We start from the raw sequence: 14,798 nt of genomic DNA, 5'->3' as shown, positions 1-14,798 counted from the left end.
AACCCAAAAAAAAGAAAAAAAAAACAAAAAAGAAAACAAAAACTTAAGGCCCTATCGCACCAATGTCATTCATATGACCCAATTATTTAGTACTATAACCATATTGAAGTAATACTGACAATATGCACATGGCTGAAGATAAAGCAACTTGTATTGTTCAATGTATATTCTTGTGTCAACAACTCCAACATTAAATAGCCATTACTTTTACAAGTATCAGGATTGACACAAAAGTGGGCAGAACAAATTTAGTAGGCATAGAAGTCCATATACACTGACAGGAGCAACAGCAGTGGAATAAATGGAATTTGCTAGTATTTGGAATCAACCATAAGAGAGTATTACTAGAAATAAATGAAGCTGGACTTCCAGAAAACTCCCTAGATTCTGACTTGTTATCAAGAAGATATTCAAGTTCAAGGAGCTGTAATAAGGCTTCTGTTTGGGGATTTCGGCAGTGACCTGTGGAGGAAGATAAGAGAGGGTTAGCATCAGCTTGAACTAAGGATCTTAGAATAGAGTTGCATATATAAATCTCAAAATAGAAGTATAGAACTCCAAGCAATAAGCTAATTCTTGAAAGCCATAATTACCAAAATTTTTAGCATCATTTTGAAGAGAGTTGGGGAAAGGAAATCACCTTCATCCATAAATGAAGTTAACACAGTGCAATTCCATGTTAGTTTAGACATTTCTTTACACACCACCACCACATCACAGACACATATTTGTTTCCTAAAGATATTCGTCAATTGCCTAAACACAATGGACCACAGAAAACCTTTTCTAATTTCATAATTTGTTGAAGTAATCAGAAATATAATTCACTTCATGAGTTTAGTTAGTGAGATAATATTCAAGGACGAAACAGGCTTTAAAATAAATAATAAAATAAATAAAAATTCAAGTTGTGTATTGGAAGACTACAAAAAATATGACTTCTTACAGTATTCTCCTTTCCCATTCTTATCTTTGAACTGGATAATTATTAATATTGCACCCAACCAGGATCTAATGACACAAAGAAGGTACTAATATAATGTGCTGCAATACAGATCATCACCAGAAAAGACACCATTAGCAAGAGGTTGACAAGGATCGTGGCATGGCACAGTGCGCACAAAATCAAAAGGTTTGGCCCCTCTTGATTGAAGTTTATTCCTTACAAAATGACGGCATTCTTGCAGATCAAGCTGTACATTGCTGCAAAACATCAAGCATAACCATCTATTTCCTTTCAAAAGCCATTAACTAATAACATCTATAAATGTACTCACCTATAATCTACACGCCTGATTGTCAGAGGTAAGATAGAGTTAAACTTCCTCATAATTGCTAGCCATTCTTCATCGTACTGGAGTTCATATGGTCCTGGCTCTGACTCAACTTCAATAACCTAAGACACTCAAGATAAGTCATAAGTCAAGATGCTAGCTTTCAGAAATCTTGGAGAAAATCTAAATGAACAACGATGGTGGAAGGAAGTACTTGCAAAAATTTCCGACCAGGGAGGCATTTATCAAGAGCAAGAAATTTGGTGACGGAGCTACCCTCACCATGTTGAACCAAAGCAGCAAATTTGCAGTGTAGATGAGCAGAAAACCAGTAGGATGGCCTCAACTTCTCCAATAATTCTGCAGCAGGTTTACTTCCCAGAGTTCCTTCTTGAATCTAAAATCATATATTTGAGATATTCAATCTCTGTAGGACAAAACTAGACAGATGCTTTAGAAGTTAACATGCAGGCAATCACGACCCATGAAAGAACAAAAAGAAATTGCCAGGTAATAGGGATCTTTTATGTGCTTGTTAGGAGAATTATACAAATATGAATCATAGGAGTAAATGGAAAAAGTTAAATATACATTACACGTCAATGAATAGACATGTATATAGGTTTTATATTTTCTTGCTGAAAAGAACATGACCCTATAAATTACGTAAAGGAAGTAGAGAAAAAGAAGTCCATAAAAAAGAATAAAGGAAAAAGTAAACTGAAAGGCAATCATCTCCAAAGCATTGATGCCACATTTATAAAACCCATCCCAGCCAAGCCATGTGGTCAGACATTCAGACAAGTCAGCCCCAGTGAATCCGGCCCCTAGATAAGCCATGTGGGCTTTTACCCCATCTACAAGTAGATAAAAATATTGGATGGATTAGATTTTGCAAAACCTCTTTTTTTTTACCCACCTCTTGCTTGAAAAAAGGTTTTTGACTGAGAAGACTCTTCAAGTTTCCGTGATCAGTAATGCCCAGGGGCCAATCATGTGAAAGGAAGATATCAATTGGTTCTTCAACTTGCATAAGCTTGTGAACATCATACTCACGAACATGATATATGGATCGAATATCTCGCTCATTATAAGGAACCTTTTCATAATGTCCTGCCATAACAAAGTTCTTTGTATTTATCATCCTCAAACATCAAGCAATTATCAGGACGTAACAACTCATGGAAATCTCTTCATCAAATATGACTATTTTCCTTCTCAAAAAATGACTGTTTTGACTACAAACAAAAGCCAGTAAGCAGAAGAAAACAAACAAACAAAAAAGGCTTTTTGATACCCCAAACTCATCTTCACATGGTTCTAAAGTGAAAGTAACCAGCAAACCAAAATGCTGGCCAATATAATGTTTCCCCAGTTCACAGCTTACCCGAATGATAGTGGTGTGATTTATATATTCCAGAGAGGCCCCCAATACGAATGTTACCAAACTTGATTACTCCAGCAAATCCAAGGAAGTATATCTGAGGTGCTGCCCATCCTCCATAATATCTGTGACCACAGAATAATATTTCATGGGATAGATAGATGACTAGAAAAGAAATCACTATAAAATAGTGCAAGAATATTTGGTTTATGCAATAACAAGCACCGAAAAAAGAAATACGGAGTACTTCTTCAACAAGAGGATTTTCAAGAAAATCTGCAGAGTCTATAGAAGAAGCAAAACATCAATGGGAACTAGTACTTTCAACAATGTTAATAATCAAACAACTTATGTATGAGCATGAATATCAAAATTTAGGCATATTCATTGTTTAGAAAGATAAGAATAAAGCCAACGAAAATCAATGGAGTGGCTGAATAGTTAATAATGCATATATGGGGATACAATTCACTGAGATTACATTAAACAGTCTTCACAAGCAAAAGCTTAACTAATTCACCACTAAACAACATTTACGGGATTGAATGTGTAGGCTGTAGCCAATGAACTTGGTTGAAGGTCAATAAATCAATTCACTAATTAGAAATTTAAAAGAAGTTGCATAACATATATGACATCACTCTAGTGAAGTGACTTTTACATGCAAAACAGTTTGTACAAACCAAAAACATAAGTTAATGACCTTCCCCACCCCATTTTCTTCCTTTGTACAAAGAGAATAAAATGGAATGAAAATTTATTTGCGATAGATAAACATGCATGCTCTTCACTTTCAACATTATAAGAAAAGAAATATAAAAATCAAACATAAGAAAAAAATAAAAGACAAAATAGACTTGAAATGCAAAAACAGGTCAACTCACAGCTCCCACAGATAATTTGAGGCTTCATGATTGCCCCCTATGAAAATAGTTGGGAATGGTGCTACTTTCTCTCCTGAGTAATACTTCCAGAAAGAGTTCATGCTCTTGTACTTGGCTGGCACATTTAAACTTTCAAGATCCTTCTCATTCCTAACAGCCTGCTTGTACAAAGAATATGATTCCTTTTCTTATACTTTCATCTCACATAACCAAAAATGAGTTTGATAAATACATAACAGAAACTCAACACTGCTTACAAAATTTAGAAGAAAAACCTTCTCAACCCTCCCCAAATAAACATGGAAAAAAGGGAAAAACGCATGCTAAACTAAGTACGACTATAGTTTCACCTCAGCTAAAGTAATAAGCATTAAGAACTCAGGTGTGCATTTAGCCAGTTCTCAAGCCTATTATACTATCATCTTATACTAGGTTGCAATACATTACTCCTACAACAATTCTGCCTATCCTTTTACATTGTAGACCTAGGTTGATTTAAGAAGTGAAGTGCAAACTATAAATGATGCCAATAAAGACAAACACCATAAGTTCCATTATAGCCAATCATCAAAGCATATGCAGGATTTAGAACTAAACTTCACACAAAATGCCATTCTGTACTTGAATTCATTGTGCTTAACACTGCAAAAAGAATCAAGTAATATGCTATTCCAAAGATGCCTAAAGAGACAAGTGAATCAACCAAACAGTACCTGAAAGTCACCACAGCATATCAAAAGATCAATCTTTATTTTCTCCACATCCTGTAAGTGTAATAAGGTAGCATACACATTGTCTAGGTCTCCATGCATACACCCTTCTACTGCTATCTTCATCTGTATGGAAAATGTAGGCTAAGAAAATGCTTCCAACAGAACATTCAAAAGACTGAAATAATGCTTGTAATATTAACATGAAAAAAAACAATAAGAAGAAGGAGAAGAAGGCAAGAAGCAAGTGAAATCCATCTCAGCAATTCAAAGTTATATTCTTAATGATATGCAAAAACAGGTCAGCTCATACAAAATCCATAAAATACATTGTAACTATGCTTGAAAATTTCGAACAATTTATATCATATGTCATGTATATTGGAGTCAATCATAATTCCCCACAATTGAATATTGAAATAAGTGCTGGAAATAAGAAGCACTAAAAACTATAGAAAGTCATTGTTTATAGAAAATTGCAATTGGTTCATTATGTTAATTAAACTTTCATGGAAAGACTAATCAAATTATCAGCTGCTCAAAAATGCAAAAAGACTTGCTAAATCATTTATATGCCCATGCAATCAAAGTGCAGAAACAATCCAATCCATTTCTCCTGAGAATTTGGGACATTAATATTTCTTATTTCTAAGAATGGATTAAAATTTCTTAACAGTGATAGAAGATTAGAAGTACATGTAGTTAGAGTTTGAAATGCACAGCACAATTATCCCCAAATCTCACTAAAAACTCAAATGGATGAAGTACTTAGTACGTGATAATGCACTCAAAATCTCCAGGATTTTTTCAGCTTATTGTTGTAATTAGCTACTCGATACAACCCTAGGATTTAAAAATCTCTATAAACAATTTCAAAGTTCACTAATTAATAACTTGAACTATTGAATGACGAAAGATAAAATAATTCTATGGAAACTTTCACATAACCATTCAGCTTCACCAATTGGGAAACGCCAAAAATTAAGCTAATTCCGCAGACAAATATAGAAGCACAAATTAATTTATACAAACATGGGAATGAGTCAGATTTGGCACCTCTAAATATGACAGTTGCAGAACTTCTCTATGATCTCAAGGTAAGCGGGGTCGCTATCCACGGCAACTTGGAAGCTTGGAGGCACTGGAGCTGTGAAGTCGTTCCTGGGAGTCAGTTTGATAATTGGGGGACGGTTGCGAGGGAAAGCCGAAATAGGTTTTTTATTTCCTTTTATATGACATTTAGATAATTAATACTCCGTATTTAAATATTCAAATATTACATGTCCTTATTCAATTTTGAGTAATGTTACAATTGATAACAATTTGAGGACTTAGGGATAATCTGAACCATTTTGATATTTTTTGTAGTCTTTTATCAATTATAATTATAATTATAATTTATAATTTATTCTGCAAACATCTTTAAATAATGAGTATAAATTATTTTTCCATCACTTCAAATTTTGAATACTTTGTCTTCTGCCCATCTTCCTCAAGTACTTATATTAATCCTCAATGCTAACATGCATTGTTTGAAAGCTTCATAGCTTAAATTGTTATGTTATCAAATAGTTCATTGAGCTAATCAGTTTCCTAAATGAGATTGTAATGAATGGGCAATACTTTGTTGAAAGTAATGCACTGAAAAATTAATAATATCAATGTGTCTTAGAAAAGTTCTTGTATATATATTGGTGCAAACCCACCTCTAGTGTGGGACAAAAGCTTCTTTAAAGTCTTCGTACCTTTATTTTTCAACTCAAATGTGTCTACCTTGCTAATTAATTTCTCATTCACTCATTAATCGTTTTGAGCGTACAATATATCAATCTTTTCGTATAGCCATTAACCACGAAGAACTCGAATTTACTTTGACCCGATCCCAAATTGGAAGTGAACCTGACATATATTTTTACCATAAAACATCCACTTAAAATGTCATTCTATATATGCTATTTTTTACAACATATTTTTCCTTTAAATATAAGTTTCATTGTTGCTTTTGACATTTAGGCAAAGTTACCTGATATATTGATGATTACACTTCAAACATTGCAGATACAAGTACTAAGGTATGACAATTAATATGGAGGTTTAGAATGTCTAACCGCATAAAGACTTTATTATGATTGAGCATGCATTGTTATATTATGTGTAATATTGTAATGATGAAGAGAGGATTTCATAGTGGAGACTAGTTACATCAATTGTCAATGAATGTTGAAATAATAGATGATATATTTTAGAAAAATGTTTTAAGATATGAAGAGAATATGTATATATGAATATTTATAAATTCTATAAAACTAGTAATTCTTCATTACAAATGAAGAGAATCAGTATATATGAAGATTTAGTTGAGAGAATTTGAGATAATTATATGAAAAAAAAATGTCTTTCAATAATTTGAGAATTTGAAATGCAATGTTAATTTTTAGCTAGACTTCAATGACAAAAAAATTGTGTCTATTAAACTCAATGATTAATTAATTATCTAATGCAAAATAATATAAATAAAAAATGACTAAGGTGTCCCTCAGTAATTTAAAAATTTAAAATGCATTATTAATATTAATATAATTTGTTATTTTTTTGAAAATAATATAATTTGTTATTGATAGATTAAAATTACCACTTTACACATAATTAAAAGAGAAAATTTATGCATGGTAATAATCCATATACCAAGTCTACTATATATGTATAATTTATGTATTAAAATCGTATTTTTCTATAAATAAAATATAAAACTATTAATGCATACTTTTAAATTACTACAAAAATAAAGTGTATTTTTTTTAAAGGGAAAATGAAGTATATAATTGTAAATCATTTCACAGTCTAAATTATCCATTTGGTGCGTCAACCAAACCGAGCCAAAACCGGCCAACTCTACCTCCAACTCATATCCAGCTTGTCTTGTCTAGCGCCGCCTGCGCGCATTACTCATTTCCAAATTTAAAAAGCCAAAGAAAAATCCAAATTAATTAATCGTCTCGTTCTAAATTCCAGGACTAAATTGGTTGGATTCTTCTTCAAGAGCTCAGGATCATTGTACACAGATCGTAGATACATGTATATGTATGTGTGTGTGTGTGTATTGTAAATAGAGAGAGCGGCAGAGAGCTGATTGGAGCTTGATACGTTGAAGTGAGAATTGGTATGACCTGTTCAGGTAAAGTTTGACTACGTATTAACTCAGATTCCTGGCACTTTCATGATTGGTTTGGTTGATTGCTGAAATTTATTGGTCTGAATGCTGTGATTGAGTCAATTATCGCTCTATGCGGTTGTGCATTTTTGGTTACAATGGCATCAAACCGAAGAACTCTATCGGGGAGGACTCCGTTACCGCACCACGAGCGTCTTCATCAGAATGGAGGGAATCAGTTCTCCGTCTCCGTTGATTCGCCGTCTCACAAGCATCTGTTTAACGGCAGAAGCTCGTCTCCTTTGTCTGCATTTGGATTTGGAGTCGGCAGATTACTTGGCGGATTGAGATATTCGCGGAAATGTCTTTCGTGGAAGACGTCGTTTTATAGGTGTTTAGTTTTCTTCTTTCTAGGGTTTATACTAGGTATGACGCCGTTTATCGACGTTGAAGATTGGAGTCGTCGCGATTTCTCTATTGAAATGAAGCCTCCTTTAGTGGATGATGAGAGGGAGGTGAAGGATGTAGTGATCCCTAGAGATAGTCCTGCTATTGGTGCAGCACAACTACAAAGTATTTCAACAGAGGAAGATATCATTCCACGGAAGCAGTTAATCATTGTGACTCCGACATATAACAGGGTTCTACAAGCTCATTATTTGAATAGATTGGGGCAGGTTTTGAGGCATGTGCAGCCTCCATTGTTGTGGATTGTGGTAGAGATGGATGCAGCATCATCAGAGACTGCAGAGATTTTGAGGAACACTGGGGTTGTTTATAGACATCTGGTGTGCCTCAAGAATACAAAAGATATAAAGGACCGGGGTGTGCATCAGAGGAACACTGCGCTGGAGCACATTGAACATCATAGGCTTGATGGGATTGTTTACTTTGCGGATGATGACAATATCTATTCACTTGAGTTGTTCGAGAGCATGAGAAATATCAGGTAAATTGAGATCAACTGTCACTGTTGTTTGTATTAGTTGTCTTCTCTTGGTGTAGTCTACATGACAATCTTGTATCAATTGGATATGATATCTTTGTGTTTATGCTTCTTAAACCAATATTTTGTTTACCTTTGCTATGCGGCTATGCCCTACTTGAGTTACATGCTTTCTTTTAGTTCATATGCTTAAATATTACTTGGGTTCTTTGTGAGAAATGTGTGTAGACCTGACCTGAATGGTGTGAAGCATTTCACGCAGATGTATGTAAAGTTGATGATATGTATACAACAAATAAAAAAATAAAAAAAATTTTAAAAAAAACACTGCAGATTTATATGCCTTGTCCTCAGTGCATTTTCTCTGTTTCTGTAATTAGTTTTATGGATAAGTGGAAGTAGGGAATATATTGTCCCCTAGATAATGCCTGATGACCTCTTTAAAAACAGAGGCAAGGTTGTGTGCAGCGGATCCTTAATAAATTAAAGGCTTTGCTCACTTTTTTTTTTTCTATCCTAAATCTAGTAGAAACTTGTTTGATAGCTGAATTAAACTTAAAATTGTTCCATTTCTGTAAATTATTCTGTTTGATATGCAGTAAGCTTGTTGATTTAAAGTCTCTATGATCTTCATATATAATATTGCAGCAGAATTCTATGTCTCTATCTATTATTCTCATCTGCTTTGTGTTCCTTTTAGTCGTTTTGGCACTTGGCCAGTTGCTATGCTGGCACAGAGCAAAAACAAAGCAATATTGGAAGGTCCTGTGTGTAATGGAAGTCAAGTTATTGGATGGCACACAAATGAGAAGAGTAAGCAAGTTAGAAGATTTCATGTCGATATGTCTGGTTTTGCCTTTAATAGCACTATATTATGGGATCCAAAAAGATGGCATCGACACATTGCTGACCCAATTCGTCAACTGGACACTGTGAAAGAAGGTTTTCAGGTATGAATCCAAGCTCACATTGTTTTAGTTGTTTTTGCTGGATTTTTGCTCTATGGATGCAAGGTTGTGTAATGCATGAAGACTATTTGCAGGAGACAACCTTCATTGAACAGCTTGTAGAAGATGAAAGCCAAATGGAAGGAATACCTGATGGTTGTTCAAGAGTACTAAACTGGCACCTACATTTGGAAGATTGTGAACTTGTTTACCCAAAAGGCTGGCAGATTCAGAAGAACCTTGATGTTGTTTTCCAACTACATGATGGAATATGAAACAATGTAGGATGGCTGGATGGTCAAGTTGTTGAGTCATGAGGTTTGCAATATCTCTCTGACTTGATTCTAATCTTATAAGTCTAGACTCCTTTTGTTTTTATACACAATGGTTTAACTTATCATCCTGACCTTGTATACTAATAGTCCTTAAGCAAGATTTAAAGACATAAACTTTCCAGCAATTATTGTAGCACTACCTCAATTTGTGTAAGAGTATCCATATAATGTTTCCATTTGAGAATGGTGGTGTGTGCTGGAGATTTGTGTGTGGGTGGGTGGGGGGATATAGTGGGCCGTGGTGAGTACGGGAGAACACTAGTTGCTTTAGATATTCAGTTATCTTAAGACTTAAGTAGGACGTGTGCTTTTCCTTGAGGTTTGATTTTGGGCAGAATATTGTACGGTTGTACCCTCATCAATGAGACTCAAGTAATTTCTGCCACTGATGTTTGTATACTGCTACAAGTGCCTACAACCTATTGTTGTTTCTGTTCTGTGTTTCAATTTCCTATACACCTAGTGTGTAGAGACAACTGATTTGCTTATTTTCAGTTCTTTTTTTTTTATGGCAGTTATTTGCGGTGAAGATCCATAGGCTGGAGCATATCATGGTGTTTTGCCACCAGACGAAGAATCATTAATGCCATTTTGTTTGTTATTTTCCCTTCCAGATATTCTTTTTTCAGAGAGCAATCTATTTTTATGTGGAGTTTGATTGCTTTTCCTAGGTGAGTGATGTAGTTCCTCTGATTCTTCGGAAAGACTGGGTGCCATTACCTTCAGAAAAATAGAATGAGCATCTGCCATGATGTGGATACGGTGACTCAGTTTCCGCAGCTAGGCTTCAAAGTCAGATGAAACCTAGTTTGCTGCTATAGCGTAGTTTCTGCTTCTTGTAGTGCTGTTGTGCAGAGTGTCATCTAAGGTGTAACATACATAGAATTATAGAAGGATAGGGTTTTATTGTTCCATACATATATACGCGATAGAAAATATTCATTTGGGTCTATAGTGGAATTGCAGTGTTTCCTTTCATTTGTGGTGAAATCACATCAAATTAATACAATTTTGTTGGGTTTATACTAAGTCTTGTGTGAGATGTTTCACAAAAAATATGTAATTCATTTTAAATATTATATAAGTAAAAAAATATTACATATATAACATTTAGGCGTTTTAGAAAGTACTCTTACAATAAATTATACTCCTTATATTTTATCTGTTTCATTTTATATATGTTTGATTAGTTAATAAAATTTAACCAAAGTTATTTTTAATTTAATTTTTTATAATGTTCAATTTAGTATTAATATATAAAATTTATATATTTAAAAATTACATTAAAAATAAATATATATGTTTGATTAGTTAATAAAATTTAACCAAAGTTATTTTTAATTTAATTTTTTATAATGTTCAATTTAGTATTAATATATAAAATTTATATATTTATAATGTTCAATTTAGTATTAATATATAAAATTTATATATTTAAAAATTACATTAAAAATAAAATATATAAAATTTATATATTTAAAAATTACATTAAAAATAAAAATAATATATTTAAAAATAATTAAAAGTAAAATGGACCAGATTAGTAATAAAAATAAGGAGTATTATTTATTAAAAAAGTGATAAACTACAAATAAGTTATCGTAGTATTTGCCTAATAACCAAACAAATCCTATATAAAGTACTGGGGGCCTGACCTTCACCACTCACACCTCATTAGCAAGAATAATTTTTTTTTGGATTCACAACAGTTTAGTGGAGTTTGGGAAATCGTATGCAATTATGGATCTTCAAATACGAGGTTATATAGTTTTAGGACAAAGACGTTTGGGAACAGTGAATGTGGGGTAAAACGTTGGATCACCCGCCAATCAGAAATCAAGAGAAATCCCAATCCTCCAATGGTCAATACTTGCCCACACGGCCTCACCAACTCCATTCTCAATTTCATCCAAAAAAGGCGAAAATCTGTATCATCATCTCCAACTACCATCGACTAATCAAGCCTCACACGCCTCCCTTGGTCGCCACACGCCCCCCTTTCTACTCCCCAAATTCTCCGCCCAGAATCGGAATTTAGGGTTAGGGGTATCTGGAATTCCCTCTCTCCTGATATGGCCATGTCGAGCGCATTTGCTGGGGCTAAGCTCGAGTCTTTGCCGCCCTGCAATGCCTCGGCCGCCGCCTCTCCTTCGCTTCCAGGGGTGTTCTGCAAGCCAGCTCGAACTACTCGAGCTGCTACAAATCGTAGGGTTTTGTTCAATTCTCCCATCAAGTGTGAGGGATCGCCGTCCGATGTTGTGGTTCAGACTCGGAGCAATGCGGCTTCCGCTTCCAGCCTCTCTGCTCTCGAACAGCTCAAGACTTCTGCTGTTGACAGTATGTTCCGCTTCTTATGACTTTGCTTACTGCTTTTATGTTCTTTGTTGTAATTTGTAACTCAATTTCCTTTTGTTTTCCCATATAGTTTCAAAAGAATTAATTATTTTTAGTTAATTTCTCGAAGATTACCCTTCACTTGCTGCTAATTATGAACTTGTCAATTGAAAGTAGTCTAATAGTGTTTTGATGAAAATGAAAGCAACAATAGAATTTATATGCATTTGAACTGGTTAACTACATGATTTAGTTCGTTTACCCCTTGATTGCTTTGATCAATGTTACTCAAGCTGAGACTTTATATATTGCATTGTAATGAGGTTGCTATGTACTATGGACTTAAGGAACTTAGGTAGCTCAGTACAACATCCAATGCTGATGGATATGTATATTGAAGAACAACTTTATCAGGATATATTGCAGTATTAATAACTCTGATTTTAGGAAAAAAGGTGTTTGCCGGGTTATCTATTGGGTTTCGCACTAAGTCTGTGATTTTTCTGTTTGTAAAAATCCTTCCTGTCTAGGTCCAATTCTGACAAGGACATGCAAGAATTTAAGTTTAAATACTCTTTGAAACTGTGCCCTCTTTTTTCTTTTTTCTTTTTTCTTTTTTCTTTTTAATGCAAATAGAGTCCTAAACCATAATTTCTTCTTAGTAAAGCAAAGGGCCACTCACATGCAGTCTTATTTTAATGGTTCTGCCCCTATTCTCTTGCATAATTGCCTAATTTTTTGTAAATAGATGGAGATCAGTAATGCTTAAAGTGTATATTTAATGACATTTAGGATATACCAAGGAAAGGAGCAGTATTGTGGTCCTTGGACTTAGCGTACACACTGCACCAGTTGAAATGCGTGAAAAACTAGCCATTCCGGAAGCAGAGTGGGCGAGAGCCATTGGGGAACTCTGCAATTTGAATCATATTGAAGAAGCAGCAGTTCTTAGTACTTGTAACAGGATGGAGATATATGTTTTAGCTCTATCTCAACATCGTGGTGTTAAAGAAGTGACTGAATGGATGTCAAAGGTAATGCATTCTAGCTATGAGTCTAACAAAAGCTTGGAAGAGAAATCCTGCATGGTTGCTCACATAGTCAGTCCTTCCGTGCTATCAATCTCAATATAATTAATTTTTTCTTTGGCAGACTAGTGGAGTCCCTGTTTCAGAGATTTGCAAGCACCTATTTTTGTTGTATAACAACGATGCTACACAGCACCTCTTTGAGGTATCAGCGGGGCTAGACTCCTTGGTGTTGGGAGAAGGTCAAATCCTCGCACAGGTCAAGCAAGTGGTCAAGGTTGGTCAAGGTGTGACAGGCTTTGGAAGGAACATCAGTGGACTGTTCAAGCATGCAATCTCTGTAGGGAAGAGAGTTAGAACTGAAACAAACATTGCAGCAGGGGCTGTTTCTGTAAGTTCAGCTGCCGTGGAGTTGGCCCTAATGAAGCTTCCTGAATCTTCTCATGCCAGTGCTAGGATGTTGGTGATTGGAGCAGGCAAGATGGGGAAGCTTGTGATCAAGCACTTGGCTGCCAAGGGCTGTACTAAGATGGTGGTTGTTAACAGAAGTGAGGATAGAGTTGCTGCAATCCAGGAGGAGATGAAGGATGTTGAGATAATCTACAAACCCTTCGCCGAAATGCTCAACTGTGCTGCTGAGGCAGATGTAGTCTTTACTAGCACTGCATCAGAGACCCTTTTGTTTCGGAAAGATCATGTGATGGGCCTCCCCCCTGTAGGCCCTGATGTCGGAGGTTTAAGGCTTTTTGTTGACATCTCTGTCCCTAGGAACGTGGGTGCTTGCGTGGATGAGCTTGAGACAGCAAAAGTGTACAATGTGGATGATCTTAAGGAAGTTGTGGCGGCCAATAAGGAGGATAGGCTACGAAAAGCAATGGAAGCTCAAGCAATCATTGCTGAGGAGTCAAAACAGTTTGAAGCTTGGAGGGACTCACTGGAAACTGTCCCCACCATCAAGAAATTGAGGGCTTATGCTGAAAGAATAAGAGTTGCTGAGCTTGAGAAATGTTTGTCAAAAATGGGTGATGATGTTACAAAGAAGACGAGGAAAGCTGTTGATGATCTCAGCAAGGGTATAGTAAACAAGCTCCTTCATGGTCCCATGCAGCACTTGAGGTGTGATGGAAGCGACAGCCGGACTTTGAGTGAGACCCTCGAGAACATGCATGCCCTAAACAGGATGTTCAACCTCGAGACCGAGATTTCTGTTTTGGAACAGAAGATTAGAGCTAAGGTGGAACAAACACAGAAATGAGAACCTTTTTGCAACTCCTTTTCCGGGATACATTAATATAAATTCTTGAGGGCCAAAAATTCAAATAAGAGGAAGAATTCCTCAGCAAAGTTCTCAATGAATTCTGCTGTAAAGCTAACCGGATACATTAACATAGGAAGATCTTTCCTATAGTTTTGTTGGAGAATTCCTCATTTCCCGAGTGTCATTGAACATAGCTACACTGATTCATTATTGCAAAGAGTATGAATTGAGCTCAATCCACATTAGGAACGATTTGTTGTATTCCACGAACACTTGATACTGCTCCTACTCCTGTAAGTCTGCAATACTTCATTATTCAATACTCTATCTACTATCCGTCCAGTGTTTTATCGGTTAATTTGATTGGCTAGTCTGTCTTATTCTGCTATGTGATTTTGACGCTATACTGTTAACTGTGCCAGAAACAGCACTTTCTGAGATGAATCTGTTATTTCGGTAATGGATTTCTCCATCCAAACTGTGCAACTTGCACACATCCCATGAATGTGGGTGCACAAGCATTCAATACCAGTAAAACCCACCACTG

At 35.4% G+C, this 14,798-nt stretch overlaps 3 protein-coding genes across 3 annotated transcripts in view; 2 read left to right on the top strand and 1 right to left on the bottom strand.

Moving 5' to 3' along the window:
- The window catches only part of LOC116022404 (lariat debranching enzyme), a 7,036-nt gene extending 1,585 nt beyond the window's left edge, over positions 1–5,451 (bottom strand). The window contains exons 1-9 of the mRNA XM_031263135.1: positions 5,309–5,451; positions 4,256–4,378; positions 3,543–3,700; positions 2,662–2,783; positions 2,194–2,387; positions 1,489–1,671; positions 1,278–1,396; positions 1,064–1,203; positions 346–462 (exon numbers count right to left, since the gene is read on the bottom strand). Coding sequence (XP_031118995.1) covers positions 346–462; positions 1,064–1,203; positions 1,278–1,396; positions 1,489–1,671; positions 2,194–2,387; positions 2,662–2,783; positions 3,543–3,700; positions 4,256–4,378 — 1,156 coding nt within the window. The 5' untranslated portion in view covers positions 5,309–5,451. The remainder of the gene's footprint in view (positions 1–345; positions 463–1,063; positions 1,204–1,277; positions 1,397–1,488; positions 1,672–2,193; positions 2,388–2,661; positions 2,784–3,542; positions 3,701–4,255; positions 4,379–5,308) is intronic.
- A 1,722-nt stretch (positions 5,452–7,173) lies between these two features.
- LOC116022411 (probable beta-1,4-xylosyltransferase IRX9H) lies at positions 7,174–10,657 on the top strand. The gene is made up of 4 exons (XM_031263143.1): positions 7,174–8,352; positions 9,050–9,299; positions 9,392–9,614; positions 10,147–10,657. The coding sequence occupies exons 1-3, from the start codon at positions 7,562–7,564 to the stop codon at positions 9,569–9,571; spliced, it is 1,221 nt and encodes a 406-aa protein (XP_031119003.1). The 5' UTR covers positions 7,174–7,561; the 3' UTR covers positions 9,572–9,614; positions 10,147–10,657.
- Positions 10,658–11,494: 837 nt separating this feature from the next.
- LOC116022201 (glutamyl-tRNA reductase 1, chloroplastic-like) lies at positions 11,495–14,631 on the top strand. The gene is made up of 3 exons (XM_031262808.1): positions 11,495–11,968; positions 12,758–12,999; positions 13,118–14,631. Exons 1-3 carry the CDS (start codon positions 11,704–11,706, stop codon positions 14,246–14,248), a joined length of 1,638 nt encoding a protein of 545 aa, XP_031118668.1. The 5' UTR covers positions 11,495–11,703; the 3' UTR covers positions 14,249–14,631.
- The last annotated feature ends 167 nt before the right edge of the window (positions 14,632–14,798 follow it).

This window comes from Ipomoea triloba, chromosome 1 (genome assembly GCF_003576645.1).
Source record: "Ipomoea triloba cultivar NCNSP0323 chromosome 1, ASM357664v1".
NCBI lineage: Eukaryota > Viridiplantae > Streptophyta > Magnoliopsida > Solanales > Convolvulaceae > Ipomoea > Ipomoea triloba.
Note: the sequence above shows the minus strand (reverse complement) of the source record. Positions and strands in the feature narration are given on the sequence as shown.

Coding starts and splice junctions, on each gene's coding strand:
- LOC116022201 (XM_031262808.1), top strand. CDS start 11,704: ATGGCCATGTCGAGCGCATTTGCTGGGGCTAAGCTCGAGTCTTTGCCG. Junction 11,969..12,757: donor CAAGACTTCTGCTGTTGACA/GTATGTTCCGCT, acceptor AATGACATTTAG/GATATACCAAGGAAAGGAGC. Junction 13,000..13,117: donor TGACTGAATGGATGTCAAAG/GTAATGCATTCT, acceptor TTTCTTTGGCAG/ACTAGTGGAGTCCCTGTTTC.
- LOC116022411 (XM_031263143.1), top strand. CDS start 7,562: ATGGCATCAAACCGAAGAACTCTATCGGGGAGGACTCCGTTACCGCAC. Junction 8,353..9,049: donor GAGAGCATGAGAAATATCAG/GTAAATTGAGAT, acceptor TGTTCCTTTTAG/TCGTTTTGGCACTTGGCCAG. Junction 9,300..9,391: donor CTGTGAAAGAAGGTTTTCAG/GTATGAATCCAA, acceptor GACTATTTGCAG/GAGACAACCTTCATTGAACA.